The 14,135-nt window shown below is 43.0% G+C and overlaps 1 protein-coding gene across 3 annotated transcripts in view; it reads left to right on the forward strand.

Annotated features, from left to right (window-relative positions):
• The window catches only part of TBC1D1 (TBC1 domain family member 1), a 224,504-nt gene that overhangs the window by 101,657 nt on the left and 108,712 nt on the right, over window positions 1-14,135 (forward strand). For all 3 annotated transcript variants that reach the window (XM_036263997.1, XM_036263982.1, XM_036263989.1), the window contains 4 exons: window positions 5,137-5,655; window positions 7,609-7,698; window positions 9,666-9,770; window positions 10,896-11,025. In XM_036263997.1, the coding sequence (XP_036119890.1) occupies window positions 5,137-5,655; window positions 7,609-7,698; window positions 9,666-9,770; window positions 10,896-11,025 (844 nt within the window). The remainder of the gene's footprint in view (window positions 1-5,136; window positions 5,656-7,608; window positions 7,699-9,665; window positions 9,771-10,895; window positions 11,026-14,135) is intronic.

Here is a 14,135-nt window from a genome sequence, read left to right on the forward strand (position 1 = left end):
CCTTCCCCCACCCTCTCTTGCTCACTCTTGCAGCTATGAAATCACCTCTTACGTTGGATTTTACTTTCATTGTTTTAAAGGTTTGTAGAAATGTGTTGGTTTAATCAAAAGGTTGTAGTGAACCTTTCAAATGATTACTTTGGTGGATGACGCTGGGTTTTGTGTTTGCACAGACTCCTTCCCTGTGGTTTGAAAGCTGCGTATATCCCGTTGGCCGTTTCAGAACTAGGGCGCTAAATACCACTACTGTTTAACATATGATGAAAGGTACAGATGGATGAGGGTGTGTGGCCCTGTGCTAGGGGCCGGCAGTCATTAGCATTTCATATGTGCCAGACGCTTCCGCAGGCGGCTAGCGAGCACATCTGATCTCTCTTTTGGGAAGATGTAACATATTCATCAGACCTGTGGCTCACTGTGTGCGCAAAGCGGAGCGGAGGCATCAGGAGGAGCCAGGGCAGGCAGACGAGAATGACCTCTCCTCGGGCCCAGCCATCTCCAGCACCCGTGCTGTGCCTTGCTCACCTTTGTGTTCCAGCAGCTGGCACGTTATGTTGAAAACCACACACGAAGACGTGTCTCTTACCTCCTGCATGGCGAGCCTCGGAGGTCGGGGGGATCACGCCTGTTCGTTGTGTGAGGTGTGTTCACATCTTCGTGTTGACTCACCGCAACAGGCTGCACTGTTGGGTGTGAGTGCTCACTCCTGTCCTGTCCAGACAGACAGACAGACGGCTGTTTGGTTCTCTCTACAGAACTGAAGCGTGGGCGCTAGCAAGGAGGCGTTTTCTTTAGTGTGTTGTGTGGAAGTCAAGGCCTGTACGATAGTGAGGAAGTACTTGGTGTAATTTAGTTTCTTCCCCTGCCTACCTTGTTTATCACCAACAAATAAAAAATAACCACTCACTACCAACAAACAAAATGCAAGGCTGTTCCTTCTGGAGAACAATCATGCTGAATAACTGTTTTCTGTTCGAAGTGCTAGTTTTAACTCCTTGCAGTGAGAGAATATTTGATCCAAGGGACAAAGTACAGTGTGGCCTGTCATATTTTTGCAATTTTTGGAATGTTTTAATGTGAAGTAACAGGAAAAAAATGCTAGAATTTTAAATACAAATACAGGCTTTTTTAGATTCATTTAATATCTGTTACCCAGTGGGCAATAAAAGTGCAAATGTAAAGTAAAATGACTTCTCAGCCTAAATATTGTTTCAGGAGCACTTTCCTAAGTTCTTTTAAATAAAATTACACCTCGCAGTGTGTTTATAATCCTTTAAGACACCTAAATCCTTAAAAAGAAAGTTGACCCAAATGTTTAAATAAAGACTTTATTTACAGAAATGAACATTTCTGACTCTCTCAGAGTATCATTTTCTGGCTACCTAATAAAAACAATATTCACTAAGCTTGCTGCAGAAACTGCATACTGTACCAGGCATTAGTTAGTATGTGAGTTGGACAGAAGCTTATTTTGGCTGTGAAATAATCGCAGACTTACTTTACACTCAAGCTTTATAAACTCATATAGGTCAGCAGACGAGCCGCTCAGTACAGTTTCATGTCAGAACAGGGCCCCTTTATTATTGAGGAGCCCTTCGGGTCGCAAGTCCCCATGTAAAAGGAAATGGAACCAAATCTCAAACCCTTATTGAATTGAGTCCAGTAAAATGGTTGTCAGATTCTTGTTTTTCCTTTGGTTCATTTTGATTTACTTTATCTGCTTATCAGAAATGACGTCGATGTTATTGCTGTGACCAAGCTAAAAAAAGATTTTTGTTAAAAGTACCCAGATCGTATCATTGGGAATACATTCCACTGGCCTCAGCATATTTGCCCTAAAAGGGTCTGTGTGTTTGTAAATATTGTAACTTGAAGTATGTGTTCTCGTAGAGACTAAAGTTTGACCTTGAGACATTTTTCAGTTAAGTGTGTCCTGGGGGCCTAGTATTGGCATCTTCCCTTTATTTGACACGTCCGTAAGCTGCCAGCTCCCGCAGACCTGCCCCAGCCCTTGGTTTGTGCTCGGTCACCTCTCCCTCTGATACCCTCCTTGCCTGCCTTCCCGCCGCTCTCGGGAAGTGCTGGTGTATCCTGAGGTCCCATCTCTGCTCCCTTCCTTTCCTCTCCCTTTTCCTCTTTCCAAGGTGTAAGAGCTGTTGACATCTGAATCTAGACCTCCTGTCTTAGGAGCCAGGCCCATTTGTCCACCTGCTCACTAGGTGCCTTTGCTTCAGGTCCTCCTGGGCTTACCCAACATGTACAACAGCAGAACTCATTGTATATCTCCCCAGACCTGCTTCTCTGCTGTTTCCCTGACTTGGGCTAAGGACACAACCCTCTACCAGAAGTCTAAGCCAGAGCTCTGCAAGGCGTGTGGTCTTCGGTACCCTCACCTCCTCCTTCCAGGTGACCACCAAGGCCTTTGGATTCTGTCTTTCAGAATTTTTTATTCATCCTTTCTCTCGATCTTCAGTGCTTGGTTCTCAGCTCAGCTCCCAGCAGACCTGTGCCAGCGGCTCGGTCCTCCATTCCCTCCCCAGGCAGGCCGCCTTGCATTCACCTCACGCTTCTGAACCCCTGCTGCCTGGCATGGGGTCATACCTGGAAAATATTCGGAAATAAATGAAGCAAATGACCCAGTTCTCTCATGTAACAAGTAACAGTGTAGTGAGTCCAGGACAGAGCTGTAAAGAATGGAGAATTCGGGCCCTGGCCGGTTTGGCTCAGCGTTTGGAGCGTTGACTTGCGGACCAGAGATCCAAGTTCGGTTCCCGCTAGGGGCACGTACCAAAAACAAAACAAAACAAAAAAGAATGGAGAATTTGGGATTTCCTCACGTGTGGACATTATGTCCTCATTTTTCAGAAAGCAGCACCCAGATCTGCTCGGGTAAAGGGAATGAACAATCACACACATTTGAGTTTTACACAATTACACACATTTGGAGTCCATATTTTTTAACTTAAATAGTCTCCTAATATTCCCGAATGATTTACAATATTCTTTCAACATTAGATTTTTAACTGTTTATGATTTATTGTTGAAACTATGTTGGGCAATATGCCTTCAAATATTCTGAAATTGTATTCGTCTGGCCAGGATCCCAGTGATTTCTCTAAGCCCAGTGACCTTTATACCCACATGACACGTACTCACCAGAGCAAGGAGAGGCAGGCCCTGGTCTTGGACTGCAGCATGTCATTTTAGGATCCTGATGAAAGCATAGGAGAAACTGGTGGCTGGAAAAGCTACCACAGCTCAACCCTGACCAAGGGGCAGTGTACTCTTTGTAGCCTCTCTGGCCCTGTGGAGCGAGGGATGAACCACGTTCTCTGCTTTGTGTCTCCCTTGTGTCTGCCATTTATTACTGAGTCACCATAAACACATGTGACTTCACACATTTTCTCTCCCCTTTGATACATAATGAAAGACACCATTACACACTTCAGATGCAGTGGATGACCCAGCACCCAGAAATGTCAGTTATTCTAACAAACCTCAAAAGACTGAGTGAGTTTTGAATTTTCTGTTCAGAGAGGGGAGTTAATAATTGGAAAGACTCATGTGACTCTGATGAAATCATTTCACACACTTGCTCAGAAAAATGACAGACTTGCTTACTTGCAGAAGGTGGTTATTTTTCTTTGAAAGACATCATTATGCTTTACTTCACAGAAACAACTTTTAACTGAAAAATCTTAATAAGGATTTTTTTTCAAAGAGAGAAACGGAGGCTGTTGTTGCCATGGTCCTGTGGTGACTTGTGGGCAAAGGTGTGAATGAAAGCTAGACTTCCTGCCTCTTTCTTCTTTCTGTCCTGCCTTTTTCACATTGATGAACAATTTGGAGGCCTCCGTGGGATGTACGATGATTTGGCAGCGGAGGAGTGGGCCACAGCACAAGCAAATAGTGCGGATAGACAGTTGGTGTCTGTTGACATTCACCTTATTTAGTAGCATTTAGGTTTTATGCTTTTGTAATCAATTTTTAAAATATAAAATAGCCCTTTATATGACTATTTATATGTTAAAATACCTTGAAAAAATATATCATAACCTTTTATGGCAGAGAGATTCTTTCAGATGTTCTTGAAGTGAAATCAGAGAGAAAAATCTTTTTGTCACAAACTTAGAATATAAGCATACTGTAAAAATCTGTCCAAACCACCTCCCTTTACTGTATGTATTGATCTTTGTCCTGAGTTGAAAAAGTTTTTTTTTTTTTTCCCCCAATAATGTTAAAAAGACATTGGACCTATGGGTATTGGGCTTGAAACGGAATTATCTAACATAGACAAAAGGAAAAAAAATTGCTTTGGGTGTTAGGTCATAACAATAACTAGGCACTTCCTTACGGAGGTGGAATCCATGCCAGTCTTGTTGTAGTGTGTGGCTGTGAGTACATCATCCGGATGACGGCACAGACGCTACCACTGCGGTGGCAGCTTCCTCTTTCTGCCTGCTGCTGCCCTGCAGGGTCTCGCCCCAAGCTAGTGATGACAGGGTGTAGCAGCTGGGGCGACAGTAGCCCATGGGGGCCTTTTGTTCATTCTCTCCATCGTGACTTTACATTGACCCAATGGCTTTGGAATCTCTGTGGAGTGTTCTGCCCCAGTGTGTTGCTGTATTAATGATGCCGTCACGGTTGCTTACTCCTTGATTAAAACCTCCAAGCTCTGCAGGTAATATTCTTCAGCCATTAGGGAATACAGGACTTGGTAATAAATTGTCAGTTGTCATAAAAGAAAATAACGCTGTTGTGATCAGAGGACCTTTGGCTTTGGAGTGGGACCAGCCTGGGTTTGAATCCAAGGCTGCCACGTTGGCTGGGCATCCAGTGACTTAACCTTGTGGGGTGTTGGGGGCATGTGAATCTTCTAGCTAGGCCTTCGGATGAAAGAGGTGCTAAGTAAATACCGGGCTCCATCTCTTCTGTGTGAAGCTGTGCATTTTCTGCTCGTGGGAGGGCAAACTTCATTTTCTAGCAGTCAGGTAAACTGACAGTGAGACACATGCTAGAAAGGAGTGGACAGATTCCCTGTAGAACCCCTTGGTACCATGTGATGCCGCGCAGTGGGGCCCAGGGAGAGTGCCCACTGTTGCAAATGCCAAATGACACGCCTTCCTCTCTCGGCAGGTGCCTGAGATCATCAGCTCCATCCGCCAGGCCGGGAAGATTGCCCGCCAGGAGGAGCTCCATTGCCCTTCGGAGTTCGACGACACCTTCTCCAAGAAGTTCGAGGTGCTGTTCTGCGGCCGGGTGACCGTGGCACACAAGAAGGCCCCGCCAGCTCTGATCGACGAGTGCATCGAGAAGTTCAATCATGTCAGTTGCAGCAGGAAAGCCGAACTCGACTCGGTCTCCCTGAATTCCGAGACCAGCAGCCCCGCGGGGGGCTTTTCCTTCACGGATAAGTTCCGGTCTGTGCTGCAGCCGGCGGGGGGCGCGGAGCAGGGCCGCTGGCCCATGCGCAAGTCCTTCTCGCAGCCCGGCCTGCGCTCCTTGGCCTACAGGAAGGAATTTCAGGATGGAAGCCTTCGAAGTCACAGCTTCTTCAGCTCCTTTGATGAAAACGACATTGAGAACCACCTCATCAGTGGACACAATATTGTGCAGCCCACAGATATCCAGGAAAATCGAACTATGCTTTTCACGGTAAAACATCACCAAGCCTCCCGCTCGTCTCCACTCTGAGATAATGCGGTCAAAAGAAAATCTGCTTTATTGCATGAAGATGCTTAGTAAATTGCTTTTGGATTTGTATGTGAATCCATATATTTTTATCCTGATTAATTCTTTTCTCAGGATAAAATCCCTGCTTTAGTCCTAAACCTTTACAATTCTCAAGGGGGAAAGATAAAGAGGATTCATTTTCTTGTATAATTTTTACTCCCCCACCCCCACCCCATAGTGGTAAAGATACCCTTTGTTCAGTTTGGAAAGAACACAGTTAATACGTGTGACAGAGGCCCCAACAGGGGTTTTTAAAAATGTATATTAATTTCAAGTAATCTGTATCAAAATCTATTTGGATCAAAATCTATTTGGAAAATACTTTGTTTACTTTTTTATTAATTTATAAAACATTTACCCTTTGTTAACCAGATGATTGGATTTGGAGAAGACATGATATTTGAAATTTGTACCCAAACTGAAATATTAGTTAAGCCAACTGCCTAGTCACTTTTTCTAGAAGTTTGGAAAACTGATAACAGGCCAAATGCCAGAAAAGGACTGCACGGGGAAGCTGTCCCTGGCAGTTGGGGTTCCTGGGTCCCCAGCTGATCTGGGCTCTTGTGGCTGGGCTCGTCCTCCCTGGGAGTGCCCTGGGTCTGAGCTGATGGGTTTGGAGCTGGCCCAGCAGTGAGCTAGCCTCTGAAGAGGTAGAGAATGATTGTTCCTTCACCCGCTTCTGTGTTTTTCCTTTGGCTTAAGGCTGATCAACATTCTAGAGAGATCGAAATTACCTTAAATGTCATATTTTAGTGCCTGCCTCAGGGCAGAGAGGTGGCTGAGGGGTGAAGAAGCTGGCTACTTAGGTTCATGCTGATGGGTGTGTAGGTTTAAGACCAAGAGAGTGGGTCAGGGTAAACGGGGCTGATTTCTTCCTGTTTTCATCATAGACCTAGTGCACTGAAGAGTGCTGCTTGGCAGTCAGCCTTGTGCTTTAATCTGCATTTTTAAAAGTCTCTCTTGAAGTCCCTGGGAAAGCTGCTCGGTACATTTCTTTTCAAGTGCTTACTGAGTAACTGCTGTGTGCAGGGTCCCTTGCACTACACTAGAAATACAGCAGTGAACAACACACCTGGTCTCTGCCCACGTGTGGTTTAGATACTGGAAAGAGAGACCAACAACTGATTACAACTAATTATCTCATGACAATCGTGATCAATATTGCAGAGGGTAAGTAGAGGATGCTGCAAGGGCATCTGGGGAATCAGTGAAGGCTTCTTTGAGGAAGTGAGTTTCACCGAGCAGAGGTTTCAGTGTGGACAACTAGAAGAGTATCCTGGGTTCAGGGAGAGCAGGAGAGAAGGCCCTGGGGGAAGGATGGAGCACAGCTAACAGGTGGCCATGGCAACTCAGACAGACCTACAATGAAGTCTGTTGTGCTGACCCGCATCAGTAAGACAGTGTTGATTTAGGCTAATGCTCTTACTTTAAAAAGTCAGGTAAATAGTACAGGGATGCCTAACACACAGCATGTACTCCACAAATGGTAGGTTAATTTAACAACAATTTTAAAAGACTTAGTAAAAAATCATTAGAAAACTATTTGGGAAGTTTTAAAAGAACTTCTGCTTTCTGGAAGATTCACTCATGTGGGAGCTGAGGCTTTGCTGCTAACTGTCGGATATTTGGTCCTTCCTCTCAAAGGAGAGCTCTTCTCATGCAGGTGAACGCACTAAGTTGTCCTGCGCTACCCAGAATCCTTAGGGTAAATAACAGCCTTGGAAGCGATTTTCTGCAGCAAGATGGTCAGAGTTTTATAGAAGCTTGCCCCTTTCATTCTTTATTTTCGTAGGTCATGAAATGAGAAAGTTTGTGTGATAAGTTTGAATTCAGCTTTCATGAGAAGCTGCTTGCTCTTTTTGTTTGTCTTTTAAGATTGGTCAATCTGAAGTTTACCTCATCAGTCCTGACACCAAAAAAATAGCATTGGAGAAAAATTTTAAGGAGATATCCTTTTGCTCTCAGGTAAACGAATGTTGAATGAATTATTTTAATATCTGTTTGTCAACAAGATATATAGGTTCTAAGTACTTGATTTGTCTTCTTGCATTTTTCTCCTTTATTTTGATATATTAAGGCAAAATATGAACATAATTTTGACATTAAGACATTTGTTTTTAGAAACAATAACGTATTGGAGAAAATAGGTCTACTTTTCTTTTTTTTTCAATTAGTGGTGGTAATATTCCTGAAAGATGATTCCCAGGTGTATATGCCTATGTCTGTGTGTACGTTTTAGGTATGCATTTACACACACACATAAATACATATTTTAAGTAGATACTTATTTCTTCTTTACAAAAATTATTTTTTTGGGGTACCAATAATCATTTCTTCTTTCTTAAAATATAATAATAATAATTATTTATATATTATATATTATATACACATTAAAATATAATAGTTAATAATTATCATTAACTAATAATCATTTATATATTATTATATAATGTATTATATATAATGGATTATTTTTTAGGATGTTTTGCTCAGAATACTGTCCACTTGAGTTCTTTCTTGGTAGTCTCCTGGTGTGATGCATAGGTTTTGGAGAATCAGTTATAAGTGAGCTATGCCGATTTTACTCAGGAACTTCCTATCAAATATGAGGTCATTTAACATTATTGTTTGACTATTTTTAAAACTCTGACTTCTCACTTCCTCACTTTTATTTTCTCTCAATTAATAAGATGATGAAAATCTCATTGTTTATTGATTTATAACATGATCTACTTAAGGAATCAAAAAGGAATTTCTTTTTTCAAAAGGTGAAAATAAAGAATGTTCCGCCCTGGCCGGTTTGGCTCAAAGGTTGGAGCGACGGCCTGCGGACCAGTCCCGGGTTCAGTTCCCGCTAGGCCCTAGCGGCTAGGGGCATGTACCGAAAAAAAAAAAAAAAAAAAAAATGCTCCTTCATAGATTGAATAGGGAACCATTTACAAAGGAACCGTTTTTTCCAAATCTTCTTTCCCTGAGCAGTAAGCATATGCTTAAGTTAGATGTTGGAGAACATTGATTGAGATGCTGGCTTATGTCCATGATTGCTCATTTATTGGAAAATATATGATCTGAAAGTGAGATTCTCCACAGAATTTTTATGTTGATTTGTTGCTATTTGTATTAAAATGTTGATGTTAAATGTGTGCTTTGTCACGTGATAGTTTTATGATTTCCTCAGGTTTACGTAATCACCCGAACTTCCTGCTGTCAACACTCACCTCTGCACCCCGCCCCCTCAGGATCCTGAACACTAATATTTATGGGCATTGTCTTATCTGTATTAAGGTGCCTCTTCACTGATACTTTCAAAACAAGTTTAGCTATTAATATTTAGTAAAAAGAGCTCTTAAGAAACTATGATGGAACCCTGGCTTTAATATTTTATGTTTAGAAGCTTCTCTGTTCTTTGTGATTATAATTTCTGATCCATTCTTCATACCAGTTTACTTCAGTATTTACCTGTTTATTTTATAAGTACATGTTTTAAATATTTTCACCTTTGTGTCAGTGTGTGTTTGCATGTGTACATGCGTGTGTGTGTGTGTGTGTGTGTATGGGGTATGTCTACAACTGTGTTTCTTCATTAATCTCTGGTCTGCTTTTGATTTTCCAAGTAGCTCTTTATCCTTTAACATCTAAGAAAAATTCTCGTTTTTCTGTCAGCTTTTCTCTCCTTCCTTTTAGTTAAAATGAGCATTACATACTCCTGTTTTCAGATCTTACTTATCTTATTGTGGGAATAATCAGAGCCACATTTTAGAAGAACTGTTAATCATCATATTTGAGAGGTGTCTTAGACACTTAAATTATCTGGGAAAATACTAATTGTTTGGTGCTCTCGCACATCGTGTGGGGCAAATGTGCAGGCGCCGTCCGGGCACCGTGCCTCTTTGGGATCCGGCTCACCGTTCCTTCCTCCCCGCCTCCAACAGGGTATTAGACACGTGGACCACTTCGGGTTCATCTGCCGCGAGTCTTCGGGAGGCGGAGGCTTTCATTTCGTCTGTTACGTGTTCCAGTGCACAAACGAAGCTCTGGTAAGCCAGACCAGCGCTCTCGCCGGCAGCCTTCGCTCAAGGCTGTCGGCGCACTCACGTGTCTTTCCTTAGCAAAACCAGTCTCGTTGACATATCATCATTTGGCTTGAATTATTCTCTCGTGACTGTTAAATAGCCCACATCTGAGACTTACTTGGGTGTGCATTTGTGATTTTTATTATTTTCAAAGAACCGAGTTGCCTGCCCCCTCTGGTTTAGCAATTTAAAAATATCATTTTGGACATTTGATCATAGGAGTTGGCTTTTTCACCCAGTATTTACTTTGTGTTATTAGTTTTTCTCTTATCCCCTGTAAGAGCCTTGAGCATCTAGGTTGTATTTCTCAGGTGGTAATCCTAGCAGTTATTTTTTTGTCATCTGAAATTCTTACTACTTTTAAAATATTGTCTTTATTGTTGAAAATATTACAAATGTTTCCCCCTTTTTCCCATCCCCCCCCCCCAAGGACTTCCCCACACTATTGTCTCTGTCCATGGGCTATGCATATATGCATATAAGTTCTCTGGTTAATCTCTTTGCCCGCCTCCTCTTCCCCCTGAAATTCATCAGTCTGTTCCAGGCTTTTGTGTCTCTGGATCTATTTTGTTTGTCAGTTTATTTTGTTCATTAGATTCCACATATAAGTGAGATCATGTGATACTTGTCTCTCTCTGACTGGCTTATTTCACTTAGCATAATACTCTCCAGGTCCCTCCATGCTGTCTCAAAGGGTAAGAAATCCTTCTTTTTTATAGCTGCATAGTATTCTATTCTGTAAATGTACCACAGCTTTTTATTTTATTTTAATGTTTATTGTAAGTATTACAGATTTTCTCCTTTTTTCTTCCATATACCACAGCTTTTCTATCCACTCTTCTACTGATGCACACTTGGGCTGTTTCCAGATCTTAGTTATTATAAAAAGCACTGCTATAAACATAGGGGTACATAAATTATTTCTTAAAAATCCTGAATCCTGGCAGTTATGACTATTACCTGCCTATTTATGACTCACAGTCTGGAAATTTCTTAAATACAAAGTCTTGCCGCAGAGTTCCGAATGCTGAGCCCAGCTCATTTTAATTGGACTTGTCGCTGGCTACAGTCTCTCTTCTCTTTGACCAGGTTGATGAAATCATGATGACACTGAAACAGGCCTTCACGGTGGCTGCTGTGCAGCAGACGAAAGCGCCAGCCCAGCTGTGTGAGGGCTGCCCCCTGCAGGACCTGCATAAGCTCTGCGAGCGCATCGAGGGTGAGTGGGGCCCCTCTCGTGCTTTAACATAGTGGGAGTGAAAGGCCCCCCGGAAAACGAGATGATCTGTATTTGTTGAGAGGTTCTGCCTAACAGAGCCTTGTATTAGTTACTGGGGTTGTTCAGCATGCAGTGAATGTGTGCCATAGGTCAGGTATTGTGCTAGGTGCCCCCTCTTACCATCTGCCCTCCAGGGGGCTTTGAGGTAGTGGAGGAGCTAGGGAAAGGGGTTACAAAGCCAGTGCAGTAGTTATTCAAGGTTGTATGACTGGCCTGTCCTATTGGCTGCTATGGAGAGATCTAGTAAGATAAGAGCTAAAGAATTTTTTCTGGGTGTCTCGATTGGAAGGTCATCGGTAACCTCTGCCAGAGCAGTTTTACTGGAGTTGAGGGGACCGAAGACAGGTTGAGGAGCAAATGGGAAAGAGTAAAAGAAGTGGTGACTGAGTATGGACTACACTTGATAGAAATTTGACTGAAGGCAAAACCATTATGTTACGATTTGCAGCTATTATTTGTTGAGAACGTAAGAAGTGCCAGGCCCTGTGCTAGGTGCTTTCGTGCACCTGTATTCTAACCCATTTAATCCTCACCACATGGTTGGAGGAAAGGGGCTATTTGTTTTGCACATTGTAGGGATAAGTTGAGGATTAGACAAGTCTAAGAGTAAACTAGTGTAAACTAGGAATAAACTGGTCCAGGAGTCAGACCCAGGTGGGAAGCCCCGCTGTTACCTGCACCAGCGCTGTCCTCCCAGGAGAGGGCCATGTGGGGAAGAACCAGTGACTTTGTTTTTCTCAGTGGGAGGGGTTTGAGCAGATTCAGAGCTTGGGGGACCACACGGGTCAGAGGGGACCGAGGACGTTCCGCCCGAACGAGGATGGGGAATCCGCCTCGGCAGGGAGAGGCTCTGTCTCTGGGACTGCAGGAGGGGCCCAGGGCCAAAGGTCAGGATGAAGTGGGGGCTGTGATGTTCACCAGAGGAATCCTGAAGCCGAAGGGGTTCATTTCTCTCTCTCACTGATTTTGCATTTTGTTCCACTTTTGGGAGGATTTCTAAAACTTTCTGTGTGTGGTTTTGAGGAGAATCACAGAGTTAAGCAAACCATGTTAATGTTAAAAAACAGAAGATTTTTTTAACCAATTTTTTCTTAGAAGGTTTTTGAAGTTTCCCATGTCTCTTGAATACTTATAGGTGCTACAGGTGTGAAGAAAAAAGACATTACTATTTAAATGTGATTTTATTTTTTAATGATTGTGGTAAAAGTATACCCAAGATAAATTTCATCATGTTGCCCTTTTCACGAGTATAGTTCAGTGGCCTTACGTACACTCACACGGTCGTGCAGCTGACACTTCCGTCCAGCTCAGGCCTTTTTCATCGTTTCAGACTGAAACTTATTACACATCAGCTCTCAGTTCCCCCCCTTCCCGCCCCTGGCGCCCAGCATTCTGTCTGTCTCGACGGCGGTGACTGCTCTAGGTTTCTCACAGAGGCAGAACCCCAGTGTTTGTCCTTTTGTGTCTGGCTTATTTATTTAGTAAACATCTCCTAGGTTCATTCGTGTTGCAGCAAGTGTCAGAATTTCCCTTCTTTTTAAGGCTGAATACTATTCCATTGTGTTAATTTACCACATTTTGTGTATCCATTCATCTGCCAGTGGACACTTGGGTTGTTTCCACCTGTAGGCTGTAGTGAATGATGCCGCTGTGGGTGGTAGTGTACAGACACCTGTTCACGTACCTGCTTGTCATGCCTTTGGGAATATACCCAGAACTGGAAATGCTGGATCACGTGGTAATTCTGTGTTTAATGTTTTGAGAAACTACCATAATGTTTTCTGCAGTGTCTGCACCACATCAGCAGTTTCTCTACCTCCTTGCCAGCACTTGTTGCTTTCTGGGGTGTTTTTGTTTGTTTTGTTTTTTATGATGATGGTTTGATTCCTCTTTTTAAGTGAGATAAATTGACAATTTTCTTCTTAAGGTTTTTGAAGTTTCATTTTCTGGCATTATAGTGCTCTTCAAAATGAATCAAAATGATTAATATTTTCAACTGTTTTCCCAATTGTTACTATTTGCTGACATCATACAACATATATCTGGGAACAAGAAAAGTTGGGCTTTAACTAGAGATCTCATCTGAGAGGATTGCTGACCCTTTCCTAGTGGCTTTCAAGATAAGGTACACGATGATGGAAATGTCCCTTAAGAGCATATTAAGAAGCCAGCAGTGACTTTGGCCTTGAAGATAAAGCAGATTGTGATCTATAGGGACTGGAGGGGTTCCAGACTTCCACCTGATAAATCTTTCTTCAGCCTGGCTTAGTTATCAGAAAGTCATAACTGATAAGTTTAATCGGGGTAGAATTTCGCAGCTATAGGTTTGCACATTTAATTCATCTGTCATCTAACATCGAAGCAAAGCAGAAAGCGGTGCTAATGTAAAAGCGTCCATCACGTGGGCTGGTGAAGGTGTGTTTGCCTCCGTGATGGGCAGCATTTCCAGTACAGATGGCACGATACTAAGAGGCATCCGCAGTAGGGGAGATGCAGTTCTTTTATGAACAGTTTGAGGCCCTTGTTTTTTGCTCTGCTGCATTCTAATCGGCACAATGAAGCAAGCGGTTTTAAAGCTCATTGCACGTTCCCGTAAGCGTAGTTAATGGGAGCATATGGTCTGGCTGAGAACTCCATAACTGTGCAGAGGACCAGCGACACGGCCACTGAAAGAGAGGCTTCAGGACTGTGCTTTGCTAACGGATGTGGCCAGGTTGTGCCCCGGAAAGTATGAAACAGTAAATACTCGGTGCACACTGACGACCTTGGACATGCTGCCCCAACGGGCGCTTACGGCACGAGAAGCAGCTCCGCGGTTGGAATCTGAACTGCGGACCACTGCTAGTTGTATTTACGTAGCATTTTGCTTATTTTAAAGTTTAGAGGAGCACTTTCAGAATTACTAGAATGAATTACACTTTCACTAAGAAGGGAACAAACAGCTGAACTGAGGTTTCCTTCTGCACTCTGAGTAAGCCAGGGGTCCTTAACCTCCCTAATGCTGCGACCCTTTCATACAGTTCCTCATGTTGTGGTGACCCCCAACCATA

This window comes from Molossus molossus, unplaced genomic scaffold, assembly GCF_014108415.1.
Source record: "Molossus molossus isolate mMolMol1 unplaced genomic scaffold, mMolMol1.p scaffold_m16_p_1, whole genome shotgun sequence".
NCBI lineage: Eukaryota > Metazoa > Chordata > Mammalia > Chiroptera > Molossidae > Molossus > Molossus molossus.